Source organism: Rissa tridactyla, chromosome 6 (genome assembly GCF_028500815.1).
Source record: "Rissa tridactyla isolate bRisTri1 chromosome 6, bRisTri1.patW.cur.20221130, whole genome shotgun sequence".
NCBI lineage: Eukaryota > Metazoa > Chordata > Aves > Charadriiformes > Laridae > Rissa > Rissa tridactyla.
This window is the reverse complement of record NC_071471.1, coordinates 61991223-62017983: the sequence shown is the minus strand read 5'-3', so window position 1 is coordinate 62017983 and position 26761 is coordinate 61991223. Positions and strand designations below refer to the sequence as shown.

The 26761-nt window shown below is 37.1% G+C and overlaps 1 protein-coding gene across 2 annotated transcripts; it reads right to left on the bottom strand.

Annotated features, from left to right (window-relative positions):
• Nucleotides 1–823: 823 nt before the first annotated feature.
• SMC3 (structural maintenance of chromosomes 3) lies at nt 824–26761 on the bottom strand. Of its 2 annotated transcripts, XM_054207298.1 has the most exons (29): nt 26584–26761; nt 22284–22359; nt 20669–20707; nt 19779–19846; nt 19341–19412; nt 19076–19155; nt 18407–18485; nt 16944–17061; nt 16210–16385; nt 15950–16030; nt 15516–15680; nt 14860–14981; nt 14251–14464; nt 12491–12594; nt 12170–12269; nt 11541–11701; nt 10055–10196; nt 8641–8791; nt 7471–7623; nt 6399–6550; nt 6015–6173; nt 5241–5348; nt 4734–4842; nt 3860–4107; nt 3526–3738; nt 2620–2811; nt 2276–2453; nt 1616–1722; nt 824–1298 (listed from the first exon to the last, which is right to left on the bottom strand). In XM_054207298.1, the coding sequence occupies exons 1-29, from the start codon at nt 26596–26598 to the stop codon at nt 1227–1229; spliced, it is 3654 nt and encodes a 1217-aa protein (XP_054063273.1). In that variant the 5' UTR covers nt 26599–26761; the 3' UTR covers nt 824–1226. The 2 variants fall into 2 exon arrangements, with proteins under 2 accessions (XP_054063273.1, XP_054063274.1); XM_054207299.1 differs by lacking the exons at nt 19341–19412; nt 19779–19846; nt 20669–20707; nt 22284–22359; nt 26584–26761 and having other exon boundaries at nt 19072–19143.

The following is a 26761-nucleotide window of genomic DNA, read 5'->3' as shown; positions in this document are numbered from 1 at the left end:
TCTCTTACCCTGCCTTGTACGGCAAGTATATGCGCTCCTTAGCTCAGGAGACTTGAAATCAGTTCATGCTCTCCTTTCCTGCACTTCCTGAAGTTCTCAGTGGAGGGCAAGGGTGCTTGCAGATGAAAACCTATCAGACAGCTTTATTCTTCTGCTTTGTTGAAAGTGCCCTACAGAGTAAATGTAGTATACAAAATCATTGTTTCTCACTGTACTATTTAAAGTCACATAAGGTACTGTTTAAGGTTATGTTTATATATGCACACACTATGGCAACACCAACCGATTTTGTTTTTACAACTGCTGTGCTATCTAAGGAATATATGGTTCATGGTAAAACCTTATGTTTTCCAGAACAAAACATCAAATTATTCAATACCACTTTGCCAAATGCCTGGACAGTAGGAAGAGATTCACATTTTGACTGGCGACTGTCACTTAGCTCAAGTTATGCCGGTCTCTTTGGCTGAAGGGATATGATGGAGGCAGTTACACTGGCCACGGTGCCCGGAAAACAGAGGGGGCTGTGATTTGTCTTGATACAGTTCTAGGGTCTTTTCAGACTTCTCAGTATCTTCTGATACTTACATTTTTCCCTGTTCAATAGCCAGAACACTGAATTTGGACAAGCACATATTTGGGGTGGTTTTCTGCTGGCATTGGCAATGTGCAAAAAATGGGAAAAAAAAGTAAGAATGGCTTGAAAGAATTGCTTTGTCTCACACTTCTTAAATATGTAGCTCAAATATGACCAAAGAGTATTTACTCCACCTCTAATCCTCTAAAGAAAGACAATATAAACCAAAAACATAATGCATACAAGTTACAGCGATAAAACCAATCATTTTAATTGAAGCCATTAAAAAAACCATGTGAGGCAATATAAATGATAAAATTATACCTAAGAAGGAATAGCTAGCACTTTCTGAAAAGCTTTAAAACAGCAACAGACACTTTACAAAAGATCTGAGGGAAGAGAATAGAATTTCCAAACTACAGGTACTGTATAAAGGTAACATTAACAATTATCTTATAAAATACAGCAACAGAGACAAAATGGATACTGAAGCTCCTTTGAAACTAAGCCTTCTTGGGTCTTGGTTAAAATGTATGTTGAAAAACTATTTTAAACAAGGACTAAATACTTGTATATTAAATTTACAGGTCCCTGGCATAAACATAGCACTATACACATCTTCCAAACAAGCAGTTAAGTACAATTTCTTTTAACCATGCGTGGTGTCATCTTCTACAAAGTCTTTGGCCATTTCTGCTGTGATCACATCAATATGACTAACCTGGTGGAACAGAAAGAAGTATATAGTTATTAGAGTATCTGCTGCAGAATAAGATAAACTTATTTCTGAAGGCTCCAGGACTCAGCAATAGGCCTATAAGAAATTTCTAATCTCCTTTAAAGAACATGACAAGGGACATCAGTACATATTTAAATTCTCTTTCAGGATGGAGAGAAGTTTTACACAAGACTGCGATATAACTGGAAAATCATCACTGAAATGAGGCTGATTCACTTTGAACTCTTGTTAGGTCAAGTCTCAAATGCACAACCTGATAAGGTTCCCAGTAAATGCCATAACTAAAATGTATTATTTACCTTGTTTCTGAATTTTACACCATAGAATTTGTCAGCTGACTCAAGCAGTTCAGGCCTAAAAGTCGTTGTAATAAACTGAGCGTGTTCAGCTAGTTCCATAATCATATCTAAAAAAAGAATACAACAATTCTTTACTATGATCTTTTCAATAAAGCAGGAATGGTCTTAATATGAGACAGGCAAAGAGCTTGCTATTCCTTATTCAAAATGAGGTTTTGGTTAATAAGACAGAAAACCTCACAGATCAAGAAAGGATCCATACCAAGTTTTTAAGTATTATTAATTCCAGTATCAACTCTTACAAATCCAGCCAAAGTCAGTGGGGTGTTGAACTTCTATGACGAAAAACAGAGCAAGCACTTTAGCAATGCATTGAACTAAAAGTTAATTTTTAAAAATCAAACTACACTTCGAAACGGGACTATTTCCACCACACTGAGCGTAGTAAGGAGACACTTTATATGCAGTAGTCAACACAAAACTTCTACCTAAATCAAGTTCATGAAAGCTTCAGAAGGCACAAAGCTAAATTCTAACACACATGCTGGGATAGTCAAAGATACGCCTTTAAGATTAAAAGCTTTTATCTTAAACATCACAGATGAGAAGAAAGACTATCACCTTCAACCCTAATGAAGATGAAAAAAGGTAGACAGTCACCTGAGACAGCTTTTCTGTGCTGAGCATCCAAGGCTTGGTCGATTTCATCAAATAAGTAAAATGGAGCTGGATCACATTTCTGGATAGCAAATATCAGGGCTAGGGCCACTAAGGATTTCTGTCCACCTGAAAGCTGCTGCATTTCTCTCATTTCACCCTGCTTCCCTGTGAACGATACCTAAGAAAACAACACAACAGCACGATGATTTCAAAATATTAAACCATAACATCACTTGCTATTATAGTAAATAAACATGACCCATTAAACATTGCCTTTTAAAAATATAGTTTAATGGCACTCTAAACAGCTATTTGGAGTACTGAAACACAAATTTTTTCTTTACCCTTATGCCAACTCCAGTGAACTGGTCTACAGATGGAACGCTGCTCTGAGATCCAGATCCTCTTTCACTCTCAGTGCTGCCTTCACCTTCATCCTGGGACTGACTGCCCTCCACATCTCCTTTCTTCATCACTAACGTGGCCTTCCCACCAGGGACTAACTTCTGGAATACTTCACTGAAATTTTTTGACACCTGACAAAGAAACAGTCAACACATCAGCTCGTTTTTACATAATGAAATCAATTGCAGAAAACAGCTATTTTTACATGATCACACTGCTTCAAAAGCTTCAAAGCAGGTATCCACATTAATTCTTAAGTACAAGTAGAACTGAGAAACATACGATACACAGAGATTGGTTTAAAAACATCTACGCCAACTGTTCTTGTAGTACAAGAATTTTCAAATTTTTCAAGAAAATAGTAGAATTAGAACATAAAACAGCAGCAAAAGCAAGTATTATGTATTTCAGTAAACTTCAGATGAGATCTCAGTTAAGCATATTATCTTTAAGAGAAAACTTCATATATTTTGTAGTTAAAATACTTTGTTAACATCAGGAATTACTTTCACTAAATCTGGAGAATGGCTTTGGTGCAGGGTTTATTACCAGACGTTCCCTAGAAAGGGTTGTACATAGTACAGAGATTCACCAGAAAGGAAGTATTTAAAAGGTTTAAAAGCAAAGCCAGAGTTGTAATACAACCAAGATGAGCACCTGTTTAAAATGCTAGCCTATTTCTTCTTCAGTATTTAAACTCCCCACAAACCTCAAGTTACATGATACTGCCCTCTATTATTACACAATAGATGTACTTAGTATCCGCTTCCTCCTATATAGCTGGTACACAAGGAGACAATTTTATTTCAGCACCAGTGTCTTTACAATTGTTACTATTTTGTTACCTGTTTGAAAGTCAGCTGAATAGCCTCATACTTCCTGAGCTCAAGGACATTCATCAGCTCCATGATGGATTTGTAGCCCCTGTCAAGTTCCTCTTGTCTTTTTATTAATTTTTCCTTCTGCTCCGAGAAATTCACAAACTGATCTAAAGCTTTTTTATTAACATGACTGTATTTCTTCAGTTCCGTATTACACTGCTCCAGTTTGCGGAATAACTGTAAAAGGAGAATATTAACGTATCAAAGCACCTTGCAATTCCAGACACATTTGACACTCAAGATGCACATGACGCTAATATTTCAGGTCATGAAACATGAAACCAAGCACACTTATTACCTGCTTTAAACTTAAAGTCTGATACTTTTCAAAAGCCTCCTGTGGAAGTGAACCCAACTCTCGGATTTTCTTCATGCATTCCTCTTTCTTCTTGAGGAGCATGCCTTGCCTGTTAGTCATTTTTTCAAGTTCTTTTGTATCGTGGTTAATAGCATCCATATGCTCCTTTTCCATGTTCTTCCAGCGTTCCATGCTCTTTTGAAGCTCTTTAATTCCTGCTTCTGTTTTGTCAATAGAATTATCCAGATCTGAGATATCGGGTGAGAGCACAAAAAGCAAAGTGGGTAAGTCTCACATGCCCGCATAAAATCAACAATCATCCAGTCGAGTATTTATGAAATAAAAAGATAATCTAAAGAAAGAGATTTATTAAGGAGTAGAAAGTTAATCTTAAGACAAAGAGTTGACATTTCCTCTTTTCTTCCCCATGAAAAAACCTAACAAATATACTATGGTCATATTGTTAAAGTCTGGAAAGAGAAGAAGAGTTTGAGACATACAGATGCTATTTCCTATTTGACAGCAACTTAGTTTTAGATAGGTTAGATGAAATTCAAGAACAACTATACAAGCACGATCTTGTACGAAGGTTGCTTCAAAAGCACTATGCCCTGAAGCCACCAACGCACACTTACTGGTATTACAGTGTGCAACTGTGGACACTTTCTTTTTATACAAAACATGCACAAAATCTTGTTTCACTTATCTTTTGGAGTAAGTTCCAAAAATCTGTTACACACTATGTAACTACTACAGCATATTTGAAATTAATGATTACTTCTCATATCGTGGCCTATTTCGAAACCAAAATATGGTATGTGTGAACTTTCAAAACTCTGGAGAATTTTCTTTCGAAAAAAATGATGCTACCAACCATCTGACCGTGCCAGTGTATCTTTCACTCGTTTGTTGATAGCCTCAAGTTCTGATGTTGTGGCAGTAAGAACTGTGCCACCTTCTGTTTCTCGAAGCTCATTCAGTTCCTATGGGACAAAGTAAATGCCACCAAGCTTCAGCATGGAGGGGAACAAAAGTATAAGCCAGACAAACAAGTTATCTTCTGCTACTCTACATACAACTGTAGCATGTATTTTAGTAAAGTTTTAGCGAATACTTAGACTTTCAAACAAATTTGTCACTATGATGGTCCTATTTAGACATAGGCTGTGTATTTAGAGTAGGATTTCTGTCAAAAATTCACATGCCTAAAATACTGTGCTGACATTTAAGTAAAACACTTAACTCAGCTTGTATATAGCAAAACAAAACCTATCACAGATAATGCAAGGTAATGAATAAGTATTTATCAAATAATATGTTAAAACCCTGGAAGTTAACCAAAAACCAGATTGCAGAAGTACATTTAAGGGAAAATCCTTACTTGTTCCACTTGGTCTAAGCGTTTTCTCAGGTTCTCATTAAGGTATGTTTCAACTCTTGTGATAATGCCTTCTAGTTTAATCCTTTCATTCAAAAGCTGCCTGTTTTCCTGAAAAAATAAAAAAGTATATTAATTGCCTTAACTGACTCCTAAACAATTATTGTTTCCTTGTTACAAAAATTAAGACAAACAAAAAAACTCACTCTTCACACAATTCTGTTTATTAAAATATCACATAACTCCTTGGACTGTTGCTCTAATTTGAACAGGTAGAAAGAACCAAATGGTATTTTCGCAGCTGTCTAGTGTAAAAGTCATCCCCGCAGATCAGTAAGTTTCTTAAATTGTATTAGCATCTGAATCCAACTCTATACCTGGAAGAGCTTTAGAGTATGCTTCAGTAGCATTTTCTAAACCACACGGGTTGGTTTTGTTTCATCTACCACATACTTAAAGGCATTGATTTATTTTCCCACTCTGTGCATCATTCCTTTCAGATTATATCTACTTGTATTTATTGTTGTACGGTCCAAGAGCAGAAGCAAGGAAGTCGTGACGATTCCAACACAAATAGCCATAATTCTCACGCATACAGTTAGTGAAATTCACCCAGCATTTGAGAAAAACATGCAAATACACTTTGCAGATGAGAAAACTCTAAACATACTACTGATTAAGTACTACTTTAATTACGCTATATTCATAAGTGACAAAAGTAAGTTTATTGGGAAGAAAGGTACCACGTTTAATGGCAAGACATTTTCATTTCCTTACTTGCTGTAGTTGTCGAATTTCGTCATTGAGAGCATCCACACGTTTCTGGTCTTCAAGACTGAGCTGAGACAATAAATCAGTCCCCAGTTCTGCTTTTAATGATTCTCTCGTTGACTCCATTGCGTGTAAACTTGCCTCCAAGCTCTGCAAACTGCGTTGCTATGGAACATTAAAATTATCATTATCATTCCTCAAAGCAATCTGTAGATTTATATGAATTTCACTTTTCTGTTTACGTAAACACATTTTTTGTAACATAACTCTAGTCATCTCTTCATATTTCATATTATGATGTTAACCAGAATGGAATACAAGTTTAACAGTAATATTAATGAAACAATTAATATAAAACCTGTAACAGCTTTCAATATCCCCATACTATACCTTAGGCATAAATGTCTTTTCAGACTGCTGCCTTTTCTCCTTCAGCATTTTCATCTCTGACAAAATACTGTCTCGAGAGGCTTTGAACTTTCTCTGCTGTGTCTCAATTTGCTGCATTTGGTTCATTAGCTGGTCAATCTCATTATTAATCCATACCGTGGGCTAAGGAAAAACTCCGTCCTTGTTTTACAAGGCATTTTATACCTAACTAGTACCTTCAAATTTTATTCTGTTTAGGATATTCAGTTGCCATCAAAATAAGAACACAAACAAAACGCCTCACAAAACCAAAATATTCAATTGTACAGGAGAAACAAGAACCATCAACAAATGTAACTTCAGCACCCTTATCAACACCAGGAGCAAACAAGAAAAGCTTCGTTTAGCTGTTAATTTTACAATATGGCACTCTGAACAACACAGGGATACATCTGAACTGGTAAGGAAAACTCAGACCTTACAAAATGAGAAGAGAAGAAGAGGAAGCCTCATAATTTAGGGTTTAACCTCATCTCCAAGTTTTAAAGAGCAAGATCAAATTTTAATGGGGACAGATTCCTAAAGCTCCTTTTTCCTGAAGCCTACAGTGCCAGCCACTCTGAAGCAGACTATTGGACTAGGTTTTCTTCGATTAGTATTTTTCAGTCAAGTTTCCCTAGTATGGAAGTTTTACTAAAAAAATAACAGCAGTGGTATAGAAACTATTTCTTAACCAGCTGCATTAATCTAAAAATTATTTTTAAAAAAGAATGTATTTCAGGCACATAAACAACAGATATGTTTTAAAATCTGTTATTTTCACTGGTTGTATGCCAATTTTCACATGCAGAGTTTTTGGTTCTGTTTTTCCATTGATTTCTTTGTTACTAAAGTACTACTATGTTACTACTAAAGTACTACTATGTTACTACAGTAACATACAGAACCAGGTTGCACAAGCAGCAGACAAAACAAATGCCACAGCCAATATGTAACATTAACAAAAACTGGTCTCCTGTTTTTCATCAATTACTGTAACTGCAAAACAAAAGCTTTGTTATCACACGACCTTTCCGCAAGAACAAAAGGATATTCTCAATGTTTCGGCGTAAATTCTCATTAAGTTTTGCTTCAAGTTCACCAAGTTCTTCTTCTGCCTTTCTAACATCTTTTTGCAATTCAAGACGAGACTTCCTTGTGTCGTAATAACCTCCAGTCAAAGCACCACGATGGCTGACTTGATCACCTAAGAGCATAATAGAATGAGACTATAAACTGCACGCTACATGCTCTTCATAATGTTCAAAGCAGTTTCTACAACACAACTTAGAAGACTAACTAAAACATTTCAACTAATGTACAGAAGTGCTGCATCAGTATCAGGGAATCACTTATGTATGTTTACAGTACTCAGGGAAGTGTTTATTTCTGTACGCAATTTGAAGTGCATTTCCTTTCCCAAGACGAACACAGACTGCTATAATCTCCTTTAAGTATCAGCTAATTTTTTTTTGTTGTTTATAATTAACTTCTGAAACCATGCAGCTTGAAGGAAAAAAAATACTTAAAGGGGAAAATGCAAGTGCCTAGCACTACCAGTTTAAAAGAAAATAAATCTCAGATCTTCTGTGAGGGAGAAAACAAAGAAAGACTGAGTAATTAGCGGCATCTGTGGCTTGTAGAATATGCTGTTACTGAAAAATTAATCATTTCCTCCTCAGACATCCTTCGGAGTTTTTTCAGATTGACTTTAAGAGACAAAAAGACAACAATAACCCTGCCGAGAATCTGCCCTCCAAGAACAGGCAATTAACAAAAGAGATTATTTCAGAGAACATAAAACGTAAACATGTCTGGTACACAGAAGAATTCACCTTGCACTTATCAGTTATTGAGGCTGTACATTCACACCCTAATCACTGGTTTAAAGTTTGTTGAAAACACCGTAAGTACTCCAGAAAAACAAATGCCTGTTATATTGGATAAAACAAATTGGATGACTACAAACTTAATCTGCTTTACAATTCTCAGGATGGAGATACATAGCTATAACTTTTAGATCATGAAATTCAATGGCTTGTGAAGAAATTCTGTATTTTTAAGAATTGTACTTAACCAAGTGCAACCTTGTACATCTCAGTAAAGTATACTATTATTTTAAAAAAATATTATTTCAAGAACACTAACAGACCATGTTTAATGAGCCTCCCATTCCAGGGATCCCATTTTTACAATAAATAATTTATAAAATTGCAACATTTACCTTCCAGAGTAATACAATCCATAGTGAAAGCTCTGGCCAGCTGGGTAGACACTTCCATGCTACGACAAATTAGAGTCTTTCCAAAAACATGTTTGAAAGCTTTGTCAAATCGTGGATTGTATCTCAGTTTACTGATCATAGGAATAGCATCCTGAAGCGACAGTGATTTTAATGAGAAGAACATATTGATACAAATACATCAAGTACATTGCAACTAGTTCATACACAGAATTTAAGACAGTCCTGGAAAAAAGAAACTACATCAAGACTAAAAATAGAATACACTCTAGCCTTATGACAAGAATTTCTAACAGTTTAACACATTTCAAATTCACTGAATATTAACATTGACTTCACAGTTAAACTTCTAGAACAAAGACTTCTGGAGCTGTCCACATCATTATTTACATACAGGATGTCAAACCCTGAACTCAAAGAACAATATTGTGAATGGCACTTTGAAAATAAACAGCTGTCAGTTGGTAGAAGGATGACACACTAACTGAACGTTCCCAAGACAAACACATAAACACTCTATGAAAATCAAGTGCAAGATTTTGCAGTTTTAGCTTGTAACAGCTAGGCTTGAACCTTAAGTCAGCTAAGAGTCTGCCAGGAATCTCATCCGAGTATTAAATCACTACTAAATCAAGTTGGGTAAGTATCATAAATTGGTGGGTTTTTTCCTCAAAAAATTATTCCTTTCTGTAGAGAGCAGGATACAAGCATTAACACAGTTTTACTAGTAAAGCCCTGCCATAATAAGCACACTAGAAGTCATTGTTTCCTATTTATTTTTTTCCTATGTTTAACTGAGGGAAAAAAGAAAAAAATAGATATTTTTTAAAGAACTTACTCTACCATGATTATTGTAAGAAGCGGTTAACATTTGCACAATTTTAATTCACTACTGAAACTTCAAATAAGAGCAGATACTTTATTGAAATGTATTTCAGAATTACTTTCTAAATGGTTGCCATTGAAGGGTTATTTATGCATTTCTAAATATAAAAACACAGCTCATTTCCAATAACTTTGAGGAATTATCCATGGCTGTAATATGTCATGGCTTTTCAGCTTTTGTCCATGGCAGCATTTCAGCTTAAAAGAATTACAATTCAGTAATTCAGGCAATTATTGACTGTCAGGTTACAACAAAATTCTATTTCTTTTTAGTGTCACCTACTTACTTGTAAGGTGAAGTTAAAATTTAAAGAGTAAATAAATACCTGGTAGGAAAGTATTTTCCCATAACAGAGTTCATGTTGAGAAGCCCACATTGAAAGTAGTATTTCATTGCAGACATTCAACAGCAAAGCAAGTGGTGGGCAATACGCAATATACACAAACAATTCAAAATATAAGGCTTTGTAATTATGAAGTGGAAGAAGGTTCAAAAGGAACTTCAACTCACATTAGTCTCAGGATAAGCAGTATCTCTAACATCCAGCTTGTTCAGAGGGAGGAAAGTAACTTCTCCAGGAAGGTTCATTTTGTTAAATTCCATTAGGATCTTTGTACTGACCTCATCGGAATCCACAATGTGATAAAACAACCTAATTAACAAGCCCAACAAATAGGTTAAACTTTACTGTGCTAAAAGCACTAACATATTTGTATGGAAACAGTAAGCATGCAGGTACCATTAAATAACATGCCAACATAAAGCTGCATTGCATTTTCTCTTCAAGCCTGTGCCTTAGAATAAGCAAGTGGATACGCTCTATTCACTTTCATTAGAACGGGATCAGCCAAGAATTTTAAGTTCCACCCTCCAGTCACAAGAGCAGCTCAATATGCACACCGTGCCACTGTGTACACAGCCTTTTTTGGTTGGTTCAACTGCAAACCTCTGTTCTCCATAACATTTCATTATATAATATTCAACCCTCTTTGCATGGATTTACAAAGTTTGCATCTTATGCCTCTGTACACAATCAACAGAAACACAGACCACATCTATCTCCCTGTGCGTGACTGAGACTACCATCACAGAGATTGAAGTAAGTGATCTTTCTTTTGCAAGTTAAACTACAATTTGCTTGCTACCGCTTTTTCCAAACTACAGGGCACAACAGGATTCAGAGAGAACTATGAAGCACTTTGAAGAGACACCCTTGTTCACACAGACGTTTCCGATGAGGGACTGCATTTCAAGTTGTGGTAGCATCAACATTTCTATGTGATAGTTTGCAAGATCACGTCAACTCTATCCCGTTTTCCTGCCCTTATGCTACTATCAACATTTTGTTAGAAGAATTTGTATGACTGTTCATTAATTGGAACAGAGGACTGATCACACAAAAAGACAATTTAGATTGATTTGAAGTGTCAGATGCTGCAGGAAGTGGTGGATCACCCAACAGGCACTTACTTCTAGAACACACGTTACACAGAGACACTCAATGTCTTTTCAGTTAGCTTTTAAATAGCAGGTTTTGACAGTTTAGAGACCATCCTCACCCATGAGATTTTCTAGTGTAAGTGAAATAATTCTGATTGTTACCACTGAAACATCAGCGTTGCTTACTGGAGAATTCTCCACACCAGAAGACGCCATCCACTTTATTCAACATAGTTGAGCCTCACAACAATCTTTCTGCTAACTGTCAGAACTGTGGGTCTGGGGCCTTTTTTGGGGGTCTTTGTGTGGTTTTGTTCTAGGGTTTTTTTAGGCAAGATCAAGAGCAGCTAGGAATAATTTTTGAACAGGCAGGATCCTTATTTCCTTCTTGAAGGAGTAGCAGTTTGATCACCCTATATAAGAAGGCACTTCGTCAAAAAAAGGACAAGAGCTCAAGTTCAAAAGAGTAAAACTTTCAGTAGCAACTGGCACTAAAAACTAAATTGTAACACTGCAGCTGCTTTAACTTGAGTAACACTAAAGAGCACATAATTACCTGTTCCCTGCAGTAACTTCAACACAGGTGTAGAAAGCTGGTTCACATTCAAAGTTATTCATAACAATGCCATGATAGCCATTTAGAACATGCTGATTTATGCCTTTTCGACGGAAGTGTTCCAAAACTTTGTTTATGCTGTCTATACCGTTCAAAATGGCCTGTTAAAATAGAACTCGTTATTATACTGCAACTAAAAGTATAGTTGTCCATTTTACTTTTTACTTTGTGAAAACTGTAACCTTTTGCGCAAAGTTCCTGCTAACTAACGGAACTAACTAGCTCTAATGGAAGATGCCTAAATATATATTTCAATTTGTCACTTTTCATGTTGTTTTTTTTTTTTAAAAAAAAAAAAAGGAAAAAATAGCAGAAGTTTTAGAAGTATTCTATCTGGTCTCCTTACCTCTCCTCAATTACCTTGAGCTTAAAAAACTAATTTCCAAGTAGTTCTAGAGCTATAAATATTTGAAAAATTCAGCTTACAAATATAATTTGTCCATCTTAATTATGACAGTAAGACCATAACCAAAAGAAATAACAGTCATGTCTTTCAGATATGACTGTGATTTGTCCTTTAAGAATAAGAAAAGCTTCCACAAGGAATTCTCAAATACAAGGTATCTTACCTTTCCTGTTGCTGCTCTGAGAAGCTGCTGTTTCTTTTCTAAATCCTCCCGCTTTGCAGCAAGAGCTTGTTGTTCTGCATTCTCTTCTCTCCATAGATAACTACAGAGCAAAAATAATTAAAATATTTTAAGTGTGAAAGAAGTCTGAAGATTTTTTTTTTTTATTATTCTCAAAGACTGTTAATCTAATGGGAAGGCAAAGTGCAGGAGTTCATACATGGCTATATTTTAAAAAACATACCTACATGCCATGTTAACAACTACACAGTTGGGGTCCTTGATATTAAGTGAGATTCAGACATATTTCAATTAATTACTAACTTTCTTTCGCTCTGTAGTTCATCCTTTTTATTTTTCACTTCATAGTATTTTCTGTCCAGTTCTTCAACACGAGCCTTCACTTCATTAAGATCCTGGTCCAGTTTCTAACACAAAGAAAAGAACAGTATGAAACTACAGCTATGTTCAAAAGTCTTTTATTTGATACTAAATTACTACTTAAAATTCAGACAAAATTCCTACAAACGTTTTAACCAGTTTACAACAAACTGCAAAACCACTAAGAATAAATACATCTTTGTAAGGGAGCAGTACCAAGGTGAAGTTACCAAGTAGACTGCAAGGCAGGCATTGAGTTGAACTGTGCATCTGGGTATTAGTGAGATGGCTCACTGTAAGCCACGGTAAGAAACTGAATCGAAACAGTAACTATCATACACATAACTATGCATAATCATGCTCTGAAATAACGTTTGTGATAAGAACATACATACTAGTCTTGCATATGATGCCGTACTGCTATTAATCAAAAATCTCAGCCTGCTCTCCAGCAGTACTACTACTTTACCACAGCTGTTGTCAACAGCATTGCCATTAAGCTTGCTCAATAAGCAAGCTGAAATAAGCTTGCTCATTTAACACTTGCCATTTTCGAAGCAGCTCAGGGCTAGCACTCAGATAATGCATTCATAGTTATCTGTGTATAGGAGGACTAGCTGTGTTCTCAAAACATAGCCAAGTTTTTCCAACTTAACTTTGCAAGCTCTCCATCATGTTCACCCAAGACACCTCCCCTTTGAGCAGCAAAAAGCTATACAGTTCTTAGCCTAAGCATAAATTGACCTTCCTTAAGGAGAAAAAGAAAACTAAGATGTTTATAAAAGGAATCAAGGACTGCTTCAAATTTAAGCTCTTCAATTCTATAGTATTCCTACTGAGCAGTACAATACAATTACAAGCAGTCAGTGGTAAATGCCATTTCTTTCATTGACCAACTCAGAATCATTACTTCCCTAACATGGGTCCCATCCAAGCAGTATTTTAGCAGAACACCATTGCCTTTGTACAACTACACTCCTAGATTTCATCAGATCGATCCTCAATTTTGGTAGGTGTATTACATAAAGACCAAGAACACTGCCTATCAGCACATGCAGGGTAGCAGTATTGGTACTGGATGCCCTCCCACCATAAGTGCAGGAGGGTTTTCACTCCTGTAGCTCCTAGCAGGAGTGATATTTTTAGATTGTATTGCTGTATTTGCAGTATAAGAGCTATTTCGGAATGGAAATTAAAGCCTAGAAGTTATGCAGATAATACTGAGACAGATTAATCTTCTAACATGGATAGGGACACAACTTCTAACCAGCTGCAATCGTGGTGCAAAGGTGCAGTGCTTGCAGCAGTTTAAAAGATCCTCTGTTTAGGGAAAATAAGAGGAGAGTGAGAACAACCAAAGTAGACCTCTATAAAAACCTCACAAACTGTTATCTAGATGAAATGGTCATATTCAACATAGAAAAGAGCAAGGTAGATTTAAGACTCTTCCTGAAACCTCAGGCCAAACACTTTAGGGAAAGTGCCAGAAAGGAAGTCAACATATAGACCGAAGTTAGATGCAGTGCTAAAGGAAGTTTAGTTTATCTGCAGATGTTTTCAATAATATATTTTTAAAAGACTGCGCTTAACCAGAAAGTCTCATCTTCCTTATGTATAGGCAGTAAAGTCTAATCGTCTAGGATTAGATTGAGGCTTTAACCCTTCTCTCAAAACCACTGAGAAGTAATAAGGTGAAAACTTACACTGTACTGTTCCAAATTTTTCTCCTTGTTTGCCTCTGTATCCTCTAAATCCTTGTGTATAGCTGCAATCTGCCGCTTCTTGTCATTGATGGCTTGATCTAAAGATTTCAGTTCTTTCTTTATCCACTTATCCCTTTCTTCTTTGGAAGTAAACTGGCTTCCTCGACCTTGTTTTGCATAAAGATCTGTTCTTTCCTGTGTAGCCTGTGCAAGTCTATTTTGAGAAGCAAAAGACACGCTGCATTACAAAGAAATCTTGAATTTAGCACAAGCAAGCATTAGTAATTACCATAAGAATTTTCAAGCTAAGATTTAAGCACCAAATCAGTAATAAAAAGAAAAGGATCATGTTATAAACCATGAAATCACACAGAAGACTTCACAAAACAAAAAGTCAACAACAGCCCACAAAAGCAGTTAAGCTTAAAAATTAATTTCACCATTTAATTTCACCCCCAACAATAAAGGAGACTTTTTGCAGACCATCTGTAAGTACATAAAATTACACCATTCTCAAGCAACAAGTACAATTCTGAGTGAATTGCACTTATGGATAATATTGTTAGTATTGTTGCTGGCTTTGACTCCCCGTTGTAGAATGCCACAGACCTAGCAATTCCCCTCTCTTCTTTTTCTTTTACACTGTTGAATTTCGGCTCTGTTTCTGCTAATTCTTTCTGCTTCTCCTCAATTTTCTCAAGAAGCTTTTGCCTCTCTTTTAATAGTCTTTTCTGAAAGTCAAAAAAAAGCAGTATTAGAAGTTAGGTAATATCAGGAATTGTGTTGTTAGATGAATACACACTTCTAAAGAATAACTGTAAGACTGCAAGATGCCATCGCTTATCTGATACTACACTGTTTCAATACTTAACAGAAGTGAATTCAGTTCCAATCAGGACAGCAAAGACAGATAAAACAAAGCAATTTCAAGCCGCTAAACTATGCAAGAAAGCAAGATCTGTATAGGCCAAACAACAAAGTTCGAATTACTGCTACAAACAAAACCCTCCTCGACAATACTTGCAGCAATTAAGATCAAGAAAAATATAGGTGCTTGATTTTGCAACATGCAGGATGATAAATAAAGGACCATAACACAGGAGTGTATGTTTACATCCCCTAGGAGGCACCACAAAAAGACGGAGATATATGTCCAGCAAACCTTAGAAAAAAAATGAATGGCCACAGCCTAAAACCACAACTTCAATGTAGAAGTATACTACCTTGTGCCAATGACATTTTAAGACTTCACTGCTGTTACGTACCCTTTGTTCACTGTTGCCAGCTAATTCATCCTGCAGGTCTTTTGCCTTCAGCTCTAATTTAGTCCTCTGTTTAATTTGCTCCTGCCTTTCAGCACTAAGTTGTTCTTTCTCTTCTTTCATTGCCGAAATCTTTGTCTTCAGTTCTCGAACTTGCCGTTCTATTTCCTACGCAAATTTAAGTATGTAGTATTTTAAACACTGCATGCACTTTTCAGTATCTATCAAAACTCACAAGATCATTATTATGTAGATCAAGAGACACTAGAAGTGTGAAAAAAACCTTACCCTGTTTCCAAAGAGGATGAAAGTATAAAATAGAATTTAACACAGAACACCTTCCCCCACCCACCCCCCCCAGAAAAAAAAACCAACAAACAAAACCACCAACAAACCAAAACACAGTTCTGGAGAGCCCATATAAAAAGTCTTTTTACCTCCATTTTATCTCTAGCATCTTGCTGTGCATCTCTCAGCTGTCTGGATTTCTCTCCACTTGTCTCTCGTTTGGCAGAAAGCTGTAGGGAAATATCACCAATAGCTTAAGTAACAAGATTCTGTTTCAGTAGTAGAAAGAAAATAATTTGTTAAAGTAGTGAAGAACATGGACAGGATTCTACCAGGGAATGCAAGGAGACAGTAGCAAAAAGAAAACCAACAGCTCACATTAGGTTTTGTGTTAGCCAAGATATTTTACCTCATCAAGCTTAGCTCGGGTTTCATTAAGCTCCTGATTATAAATAGTGTATTCTAATGCTCTCCTCATTTTATCCCATTTCTGGTACTGAGCCAGCTCCTCTTTCTCCTCTTCTAGGGTATGCAGTCGCTCTTCAATGTATTTCAACAACTCATTGATCTTCTCTCGCTTGCCCTCTTTTAGAAAAGATTACAAGATTGAAGTTCAGTTAAACACTGTAATATATTTCCACATCTTTAAAGCTACTGAATCTTCTCCAGTGATTAACTATTTGTCAACAGTTATGAAATGCAAAAAGGAGAACCCATGTCCAGAAGCAGTTCCCAAAAAAAAAAAAATCCTAACAGCAGAACTGTTGATACGAGTTATGTAATGCAACAGAAGCATGTACTTTTATGGGGTCACATGCTTAAAATAATTATAGACTATACTACATAAACTTCAGTGTCTGCATAGCAGTAGGTATCCTAATTTTTGGATCGTTGCCAGCTGACATCACTCATGTGTTTTGAACAGTACACATAGTAGCCTAGCTAAAAAGTTTTATTACTAAAAGCACACATGAAATCACTTATTAAACCTTTTGAGATATTTAAAATTCAAGGATGAAATATGACACGTATTGTTTAACGTACCACAAATAAAATCTATCTAGCAGTTAGCTTTACTGAAAAAGCTAATGGTTAATGGAATTACTGTGGCATAAAACATTAATTTCTTAAAACTATTTTTACCTGTTTCTTTCATTAGTGAAATACTCTCTTCTTTACGTTCATCATACACTCTGGTACCAGCTACTTCTCTTAGTAACTTCAGTCTTTGAGAGTCAGGAGCTGTGGCCATCTGGTTGATCTGAAAATTCAAGATCTATTATTTCAATAGCCTGCTCTGGATGTACGGCTAACCACAACAGACCAAAGCCTGCACGTTTTTTTGCTGTGCCTGCTTGCCTGAGGTTTTGGAAGGTATATTTAGATACCTAGAATATACCATATTCCTTTCCTTTTAAGACAATTACTTTAGCATGGCAAGTATTCTGCTTGTAATGAATTTTGTTGGTTTTTAAATGCTACCAGTTTTTGCTGAAACTCAAGATTCCAGTATTACGTAAACTGAAGAAATTGTTACCCACTCAAAATTATGTTTAGAGAACCTTGAGTTTGGGCGTTTACGTCCTGGTGCTAAACCACATAGTTTAAACACCCCCAAAAAACACACCAAAATGTAGGTGTTATAACTCTTAGAACGATTCAGGTCATCAAACACTCATTAATCCAACATTAAATGAGTCATACAATTAAACCCAACATAAAACTCACTTTCCTCCAACAGAATTTCAGTGGTTGCATGCTTTTATAAGGTTACTGTTTCTAATTTGTATCATATTAAAACCAGTATGCATGTTTTGGCTGCAAGAGTCATGTGCACCAATACCCAAGAAAAAACACAAGTGACTTTCCAGCTGAAGCTGTTTCTTCCCAATACAAACACTCAGCTGCTGTACAGGAAGAACTACCCTGATAAACATTTGAGAGACTGTACTGCTGGGTCAGCATTTCTGCCATCAAGTGCTCCTCAAGTCTCCTGCATTCTGCTTTTAAGTATGCCTTTCAGCAATCTTTTTGGAGCTGACAGTTATCAGTGTCTACACTGTGTCCAACCCTGTGGGCCATTACAAGTAATCTGTCCTTTGTCTCCAAACCTGGGTGTCCTTTAAAAGCTCTGTTAAGGGTGCTTGGGTCTTGAAGACCAGTTAATACAGATTATGCTGTGAGCCCCCTTCCCTGCTGTTCACTTTTGGTGCTTCCACATTTCCACTCATCCTCCATTGGCAGTATTTTTAGCCTCCTAAAATTCTTTACAATTACTTTACTGTGTCATCTTAAGGCCCAGAAATCTATGAATTTACACGGAACTAAGTTTGCTTTGTATTTAAGTATACAGAAAAGCACATTGTTGCAAGAATTACCACAAAAAAACTTTCCTAAATATCAACATTACAGATATTAAAACTTTTTTTCTTATAATGGACATAAACGTTTTAACAATAATATTTGCAAGAACAGCATCTAGAAGAACTGTTTCAAACTAAATAGGATTTTGGCTTAGTTCTGCAATAACTGAACTAAGTTTGGCATTCAGGAAAATACGATACTCTTGATAGTGATTTCTTCCACTTTGTGAAAAAGAATTTTACCTTTCCTTGTTTGACAATATAGTAGGGATTACTGCGAGAAAATCCAGCACTTTCAAGAAGATTCATGACATCATTTTTCCTGAAATGTTATTGGGAATGTATTAAAAACAGTTAAGAGTAAAAGTGACAGCTGTAAAAATTCAGTAAAGTAACACAACTATACAACACATACTATAATCACTGTGTGCAATGCATGCTCTCTTTGAAGACGCTTCTTTATTTGATAATAACTAATTCTAAAATGCAGTGAAGGACTAAAAATGGAAAATATCTAAAATACTATAGCGTTGGAAAGAGATGAAGAAGGAAGTATTCTGAAGCAAAAAAGAGGAGGCAAATACAGTCAAAGAAATCGCAAGGAAGGATATGAAACAACCTAATGTCTGGTAACTCTTCTATTTAAAAAAAAGCCCTGAAAGAAATATTATATAAGCAGTTAAACATCACATTAATGAATGGATTAAACTGTAAATTCAAAGCCTTTGAACAACGACTGATGTCCTTGCTGTCAAACTACCGGTATTCAGTAGTACACTTTTAAATTAGTATTGCTCACAGAACTCATGAGAATTTATTTATTTCAGGCTAGAGAGCCAAGTGTTCTGTGTGACTAGAGATTTTTACAGAAATACTACTAGTCTAAATCAGGTAAGGAAAAGAAGTACCTACGTCACCATTTTCTTGTCTAAGAAATACTGGTCCTTCTTGGCTCCAATGACTCTGCGAAGTGAGACTTCCTCTTTATCAATCTTAAGAAAACAAAACCCAGTAAATTTAACTGTTTGCAGTAGCTATGTATAACTAATCCAGAATGTTTATGGCACTTTTAACCAGAACTGATTCAAAAGCAGTTACCATACTGAAGACTTCTATAATACTGAGATACTAGAGTCTTAAATTATCATCTATTTCTGAAGTACTGTATTCAACTTACTGGTAACCTGTTGTCTGAATTGTCAAAAATAATTTCCACAAACGCTGAAATGACACGAGGACCTGTACCTTCCTAAGAAAGAAGACATTTTAGTTAGATAATTCCCAGCTTAGAAGGATTTTGAGCTCATTCATCTCCCATTTTCCCTGACAATCCCATTTCCCCTTTCCACCCAAGGATTTGAGAGTCAAGAACATCTATGTAAGATCCACTACATATATTTTTATTTCTTAAAATCTTGGATATGCATTCACTGATGTGCACTGTCAGCATAATGTAAAAAAAATCCCTTTTGCCAAAGGGAAACAATAAATGTTTAAGGATGCTTCCAAAATAATTGGCTTAAAATATCCACAGCTCAGCAATTTACCATTTTTGTAGTAACATTCAAATGCATTAGTTTATTCTTTAGTATTGTTGTTATACACCTTCACTTACATGTAACAAAGCCAGTCTCTGCTCTGGGCGAAGATGACTAAACTCATCACTGAGGACAAACTGAATTGCTGTAATAAAATAGTAAAGAAACAGAAGATTTATTCTTTTCCTCAGGGAGATCTGCAGCAGTTTCTTCAACTCAAAATACACTGTTTTACTGTTGTATAGTACAGACATGCCACTGCTAATATCTTACAATGTTTCTTCTTTAAAAATCCTAATCTGCTGGATCTTTATTACTCAGCCTGCTGTATATTAGAATTTCTCTGAAGCCTCATTGTCACCACCTTACTAGTTCACTGCGTAAGCATTAACAATGCTGCACAAGTAGGGATTCATGAGCTTTCCTCTACAAGTACATAGCACACAGGTGAGGTTATAAACAATTGCTAAAATACTTAACACTTGGCAATTTATAAAGACTACCAACACAAAGGCCACTAACACTTTTGACTAGCATCTTTGCTCCTCCACTGATGCTCCCACTCCACAAAATCTCCCTCATAACCATATGCTAAAAGATTGTATAAGCTGCACCATACAGCTGCTACGGAATCAGCTTAATATTTAGCCACTAGGAATGTCTAAAGTAACTGCAAATACCACAGTCAGATTTCAAGGTGGGTCACTTTTAGAATCAGTAAATATTGCTATTTTGCTATTTAAAAATCTGAGAAGGCCCTTAGTAAGAGAAGCCAAATACTGGGTAAAAACCTGAAGGTAAGTATTAAACAAGTGCATTGAGATCTGCCTTTCATCATTGTCAAGTAATGACCAATCTGCAACGCCTTGTTTAGGAGGAATATTTGGTAAACCAACTTCTGGCAAAAACAAAGAAACCCGGTATCATCAGCATCCCTATGCTATTATATTAAGAAATCCACACTTACCATAAAAAAAGTTGCTTTTTCCAGATCCATTTCTTCCCACTGAAAATTCAAACACAAAGTTTTACACACCTCAAGTTGACACGAGTTAACATTGCAATGTACATTAAGTTTTACATATAAATATTCAAGAACAGAACCCAAATACAACACAGACAACCAAAATCTCAAGGTAATGAGGCAAACTTGGTAGGTGGATCACTTAGTCATTGTCTGAGAACAAGAGAGCAGCCTTTTCCCCACTCAAACACATTACAATGACTTACAAACTTCAATACTATTCCACGATGAGAATAATGGTTAAACCAATCCTATTTATTCCCATCCTTTTCTTTTTAATACTGATCTCCTGGTGGGATGAAACCAGTAAGCCTATATCAAATTCTTCTGGCCTCAGCATCAAATTTTCATATTTAACCAAAGGAAATCACTTGCCTGTACATGCAGGTTGACTGTATGAACTTCAGGTAGAGTACGAATGTCTTAATACTCCACTTGCTAATTCAGCAATGTTTTGTTTTAAAAACACTGGAAGACTACTATTTCTATTTAAAAAAAAAAAAGTACAAGAATATTGTACGACACTAACACAGAGTAATCTCAGTGTTCATTCTGTTGTGTTTCAGCAAGGCTCAGTGTCTTAAGATCAGCACCTACTGTATTAATTTCAAACTGCTTGCCTTCCAGCAGCAATGAGCATCCCAGGCTTTTCATCCTTTCCTGCCTACAAGCACTCCAGATCCACCTCATCCCCAAAACTACTTGGGATTGCTATGGGGTTCTTTAAAAAGGCAAAAAATAGTGAAGCCGGATTATTTTTTATTTTCCTTTTAACAACGCTAGTACCTGGATAAAGTTTTAGCACCTGCTGAAGTGATATTACATAGTAGGACATGTTATTGAAGTCATATGCACTCTTTTCCCAGTCTCAGAGTAAATCCTGGCTACTAAGCTTTTATGTCCACAATTGACTGTTTTCTGTTAGGTCAGCAGTCTCAAAGTTGCTGCACAACTACTAAAACCAATACAAATGAAGAGGCAGGACCAGGCATCCATGGGCACAAATAGGAAGAGGCAGGAGAATGGTGGACATAACATATTGTTAAATTAGGTGTTATTCATGAAACTACACTTTGAAACTTATATTTTCGACAGTTCACATTCAAGAAATTCATTCCTCCAAAGCTAGATGAAAGAAGATCATTTTCTCTGCAGCAGTTGATAGTAGTTACTGTGCTTACTTATCAAGAACGATCACACTTGCATACCAAAAAAAAAAAAAATCCCATGCAAATTCTCTGCTGCTGTTCCTGCAAGGACAGCCTTTAAAGGGGGTCTGACTGATACAGAGATCTGCACATATGAAGGAGTTTACAGAACTCACTCAATTTCTGAAGACTCTGACATACTGTTGTCACAGTAAAATTGAATGTTAGCATTACTTTACTCTAAGCAGAATACACCTTGTGACCTGTTACAGACAACTGTAAAGAAGTTTCTGAAACAGAAAATATAGTCAAATGTAAGAATATTAAAGACTAAAGGACTGTAATGTGAACGTCATCCAAGATAACAACGCAATTCTAGTTAGTGTTAAAAGACAAGTATCAGAACTTACCAATGACATTGTGTTTTGAGCTGAATGGGTCCACAATGGTTTGGTCCCTGTAGCTTCGAAAGCCCTGAATGATTACCTATTGAGAAGAGTGAGTTATTTTAACAAGGTTCTGTCTGTTCTTGGGCAGGGTTTTAACTATAAGATTTTACAGAATATTTACATCAATTACAATACACTTGATTTCCCCTGCTCTTCTCTTACGCATTTCAGCCTTCTAGCTGAAGATCAGCAACCTACATCATAAAACTTGCCCCTCACCTAAGCATCACTTTAGAAACAGATTTTCTCTCCACATCACAGGAGATCCTGGCACTTACAAAGGCCAAAGCACAGTGAACGAGAGTCTGAGAGTCTTTTTGTAAAAAAGACTACACAAAAAGATGTATTTGCATTAAATATTACATACAAGAAAGAAAACCCCAATATAACCAGCACTTATCCTAGTAGGGACAGACTTAGTTTTTATAATGCAATCCACATACAGCATAAGAATTCTGTTTGCAAATTCTCCAAGTAAAGCTATTGCAGACTGCAAAAACTACACCAGACTCTACCTTCTTTACATGCAATACAGTCATTTTGTTTTACTGTGCATCCTAAAGGGAGAAGTAGAAGAGCAAGCTGCCTTGGCTCTAGTGAATTCACTTCCTAAATAGACAAATAAATACAAACCTACACAATTAACTTCAGAAGCCACACAGCGAACAGTCATCTAGAAGCAGCATGTCAAATTTCAACTATTCAATTTCAGTAGTGACTTGAAGGTTTGCCAGGACGAGTAACATACAAGTTACAGAGTGATAATATCCCAATACTTCAGAAGTTCTGCGCAGCACTGAAATTGATCCAACTTCCAGCATGGACATTCCAGCGTTGAGCAACATTTTCCAAAAGTTAAAGCCGTGCTGCAAGACTACACAGCAGCTTTGCTCTGCTTAGTAAGATATCAGAAAGACAGCAGCCACCTGAAAAGCTTTTATGTTTGCAGATCTTTCAGCAAGAACACTTAGAAAAGGACTACTAGAGTTGACATTTAATCATTACATCCTTTGCCCAGCTATACCCCAGCAGAAGCAAGATACTGTTAGAAGAATGCCAATGTTTCACTATTATAACTATCATAAATAATTACTTTTATAGGGAGACAGCAAAACATCTTACAAGATATTTCTCAATATTATTACTGCTGAGGTCTAGAATGTGAAATTATTTAGACTTTGTTTTGTAAGGTCTATGACCCCATCACCATTTTCTATTTTTCTGAACACTTCATCTCTTCTCTCACATCTTCAAGTATTAAAATAGCCCATGTTCCAGAAGATAAGCATAATACTTGGTATCCAAGAATCACATAAAAAACTGCAGAAAGACTAGAAGTAGTAAACATTAAAGCAAGCCATTTTCACCCTATCTCAAAAGCCTACATTAACCGTATACCTAAGCATTCAAGATACAATTACTTTCAGAACCATATTCATATACTGTCATATTCCAGTAGCACGCTATACAAACGGTGGGGAAAAAAAATCCTGCCCATAAAATTTACTAGACAAAAGACCAGAAAAAGAAAGCGCTCTGATTTATTCATGTCAAGTTTGGTCTTAAGTCTTTCTCCCACTACGCGACAGCCCATTATCAAGGATTATCACAGAAAACTCCTCATGGATTAAAACCATCTCACTAACAGTGAATGAAAATGCCATGCCAGACAGCAAATCAAACACTCGCGTTTATAAAAATTCAAATGAAATAAAACCGAAAAGACATTAACTACTAGTCAGAAATCACAAAGTCGTTCTCTTCTAAGACAGTACATTTTCCTTATCAAATCCTCTTTGCAAAATTATTTCATTACTGGAATCTGAAGTTAAGAATATGGATAGGCAGAAAATTACTAATCCTTGACCATCAAGCATCAGATCTAAGCAACAGCAGTTCTTTTGGAAAAGGAATAGTCTGCCACTTCCTCCAACATTTTGCCTACCTAAACCTTTTTTGAACTGCAGCTGTCTATGCTTCCTCTCCTCGGGCAAGACACAGTTCTCATTAAGTACCTGCCCTGTATTCAGATCTAAATCCAAAGCAACTGTATTGGAAGTCATTAAGGATTTCAGAATGTAACGGACCAAACCACAGAAAGCAAAGTTAAGACAACATATTACCTGAAGACTATCCAGTCACCACGGCTGTGAACACAGAAACCCACCTCACCTAAGAAACCAGATGGAGACTTTCACAGTAATAGCAAGCTCTGCCTCCGTATACCAGTGGCTTTCAAAGGAAAAAAGTGGAACAGCAAATCACGTCTTGCCACCAACTCGAAGCCACAGGAACTACATTCACTCATCCCGATTTTGAAAAATAAATAAAATTAAAAGAAAAAAATACAAAAACTCCAAAACCCACGAACAACACTTGGCAAACAATGCTGCTTTTCGAATTCACCAGATTTCGAGAAGAAAAAGAATGGGGAAAAATATTTGGTCTCTAGTACTTTTACAGTTTACCTATAATACTCTAAAAACATATAGATTGGAATAACTAATCTACTTTATTCTCGTAAGAACCTGAAAGCCTCTACAACAAGGTAAAAAACAATCAATCATCACTTCTTTGATATTACTACAGAAGCACAAACTTTTACCACCCACATACTCAGGCACCACAAGACTGACACAGGCAGACTCTGCACACCGTTTCCCTCACTCTCAAAGTTTTTTTTTTTTCCTAGATTGCTTCTCAGTTCATCCATCCTACATATTCTGAAACACCGTAACTTCTTTATTGCCTTGTATAGCCTCGGATTAAGACTTTAACAGTTTTAACCTTTAAACTCCAGGAATGATTTCTGGGAAGCAACAAAATATGGAATGTTGGTGGAAACAAATTCCCTCTCAGCCGTTTTATTCTCATGTTCACACTTGTGATGCTCTCTTCTATAGCTCCTAGAACACAGTATTGGTTATCAACCACCTAAATTTTTTTTTTTCCAGATGAAACTCATTTTCCCTCTTCTGAGTTAATTTGGACTTCTTACTCCGATTCTATGTATCTTTCTAAATATCTTCACTAGTGTTTACTTTTGTACAATTCAAATCTGGAGAACAAGAATTCTTACTGAACGACTTCAAAGCAATGTGGCACCTGCAATGACAGAGTAATTTACTAAAACACGATCAAAAGGCATTTTAAACGCTCCCTAGTCGCCCAAGCAGTTGATGAAAACCTGATTTCTGTGTAGAACATGCACTTTCAAACACGATAAAGTATTCTTCTTAATAATAACACCCCTAGGGTGTCTGAAAGCCAGGTAAATTTTTAGTCCACTGAGAAATGAGAATCCTAGTAGGCTTTGTATGAACATACATTCTATAAACACGCACAGTATGAAAGCAGCCATAAAAATTTAACCAAACTGTGCAATATACTATGCAATACGACTGCAGGGATACACTACAGAACTAACATTAGTGATCGCCTCAACCTTAAAAACTGTTTGGAAAGGATCCACACGAGGTCTTTCTTTTTAACTGAACGTTAGGTGTAGATTGCTTGTCAAGGATGAAGTATAACAGGTTAAATGGTCCACGCCCGGGGGCCTAAGGCATCACCCCAATGCAAACAGTAACTGTTGTTTCTCCCGGGGGAGCGGACAGACAGAACCAGTCTGAATTGAAACCCTAAATACAGTCACGTTTCCCCACTGAAACCGCATGTAGACTTATAATAAAAAAAAAAAAAAAAAAAAAGGTAAAAAATAAAAGAACCCACAACTTCGCCAGCCGAAAGATGCCGCCTGACAGCTGAGGGCCCCGTGTTTGAGTAGGAGCCCCGCGTGGGTACGAGCCTCCCGCCCTTGGGGCGGACGTCGCCCGGAGGGCCAGGACAGCAGGGTCCCCCGTCCAAAGGGTGCCCACAGAGCCCACCAACAAGTCCTGCGTCCAAGAGGGCCTCCCCCCGGCCCCACTTCACACCTGCAATGAATGAAACCAGCCGCAGGAACCGGGGAGGAAAGGTACCCGCCAGCCCCCACGGCGGACTCACTCCGTGGCTGGGCCAGGGACATCCCCCCTCAAAAAGGGCCGCAGTCTCCCCCCCGGGACAGCGGCGAACCAAGCAAAGGCCTTCAGAGCCGCCACCAGACAGCGGGCCTCTTGCTGCAGGCCGGGACCTGGCTCTACCGCTCGCCCTGAGGTCGAAGACCCCGCCAGCGCCGGGGCAGAGCAGGCCGGGCCAAACCGACCCGGCCAGGCCCAGGCCGCACCGCACAAGGCGGGCGGTTTAGACCCCGCCGCCTTACCTGCTTGATGTACATGTCTGCGAAGGATGGGGGAGGCGCCCGCCCCGGTGCCTCCTGCCGTCGCTCAGCCCGCCCTCACCGTCTCTTCCCGATGCGACCGCGGGTCGCCGCCGCCGCCGCCGCCTCCTCCCGCCCCTTCAGCCTCCCCAGACCTGCCGGCACAGCGCCCCGCTCACCC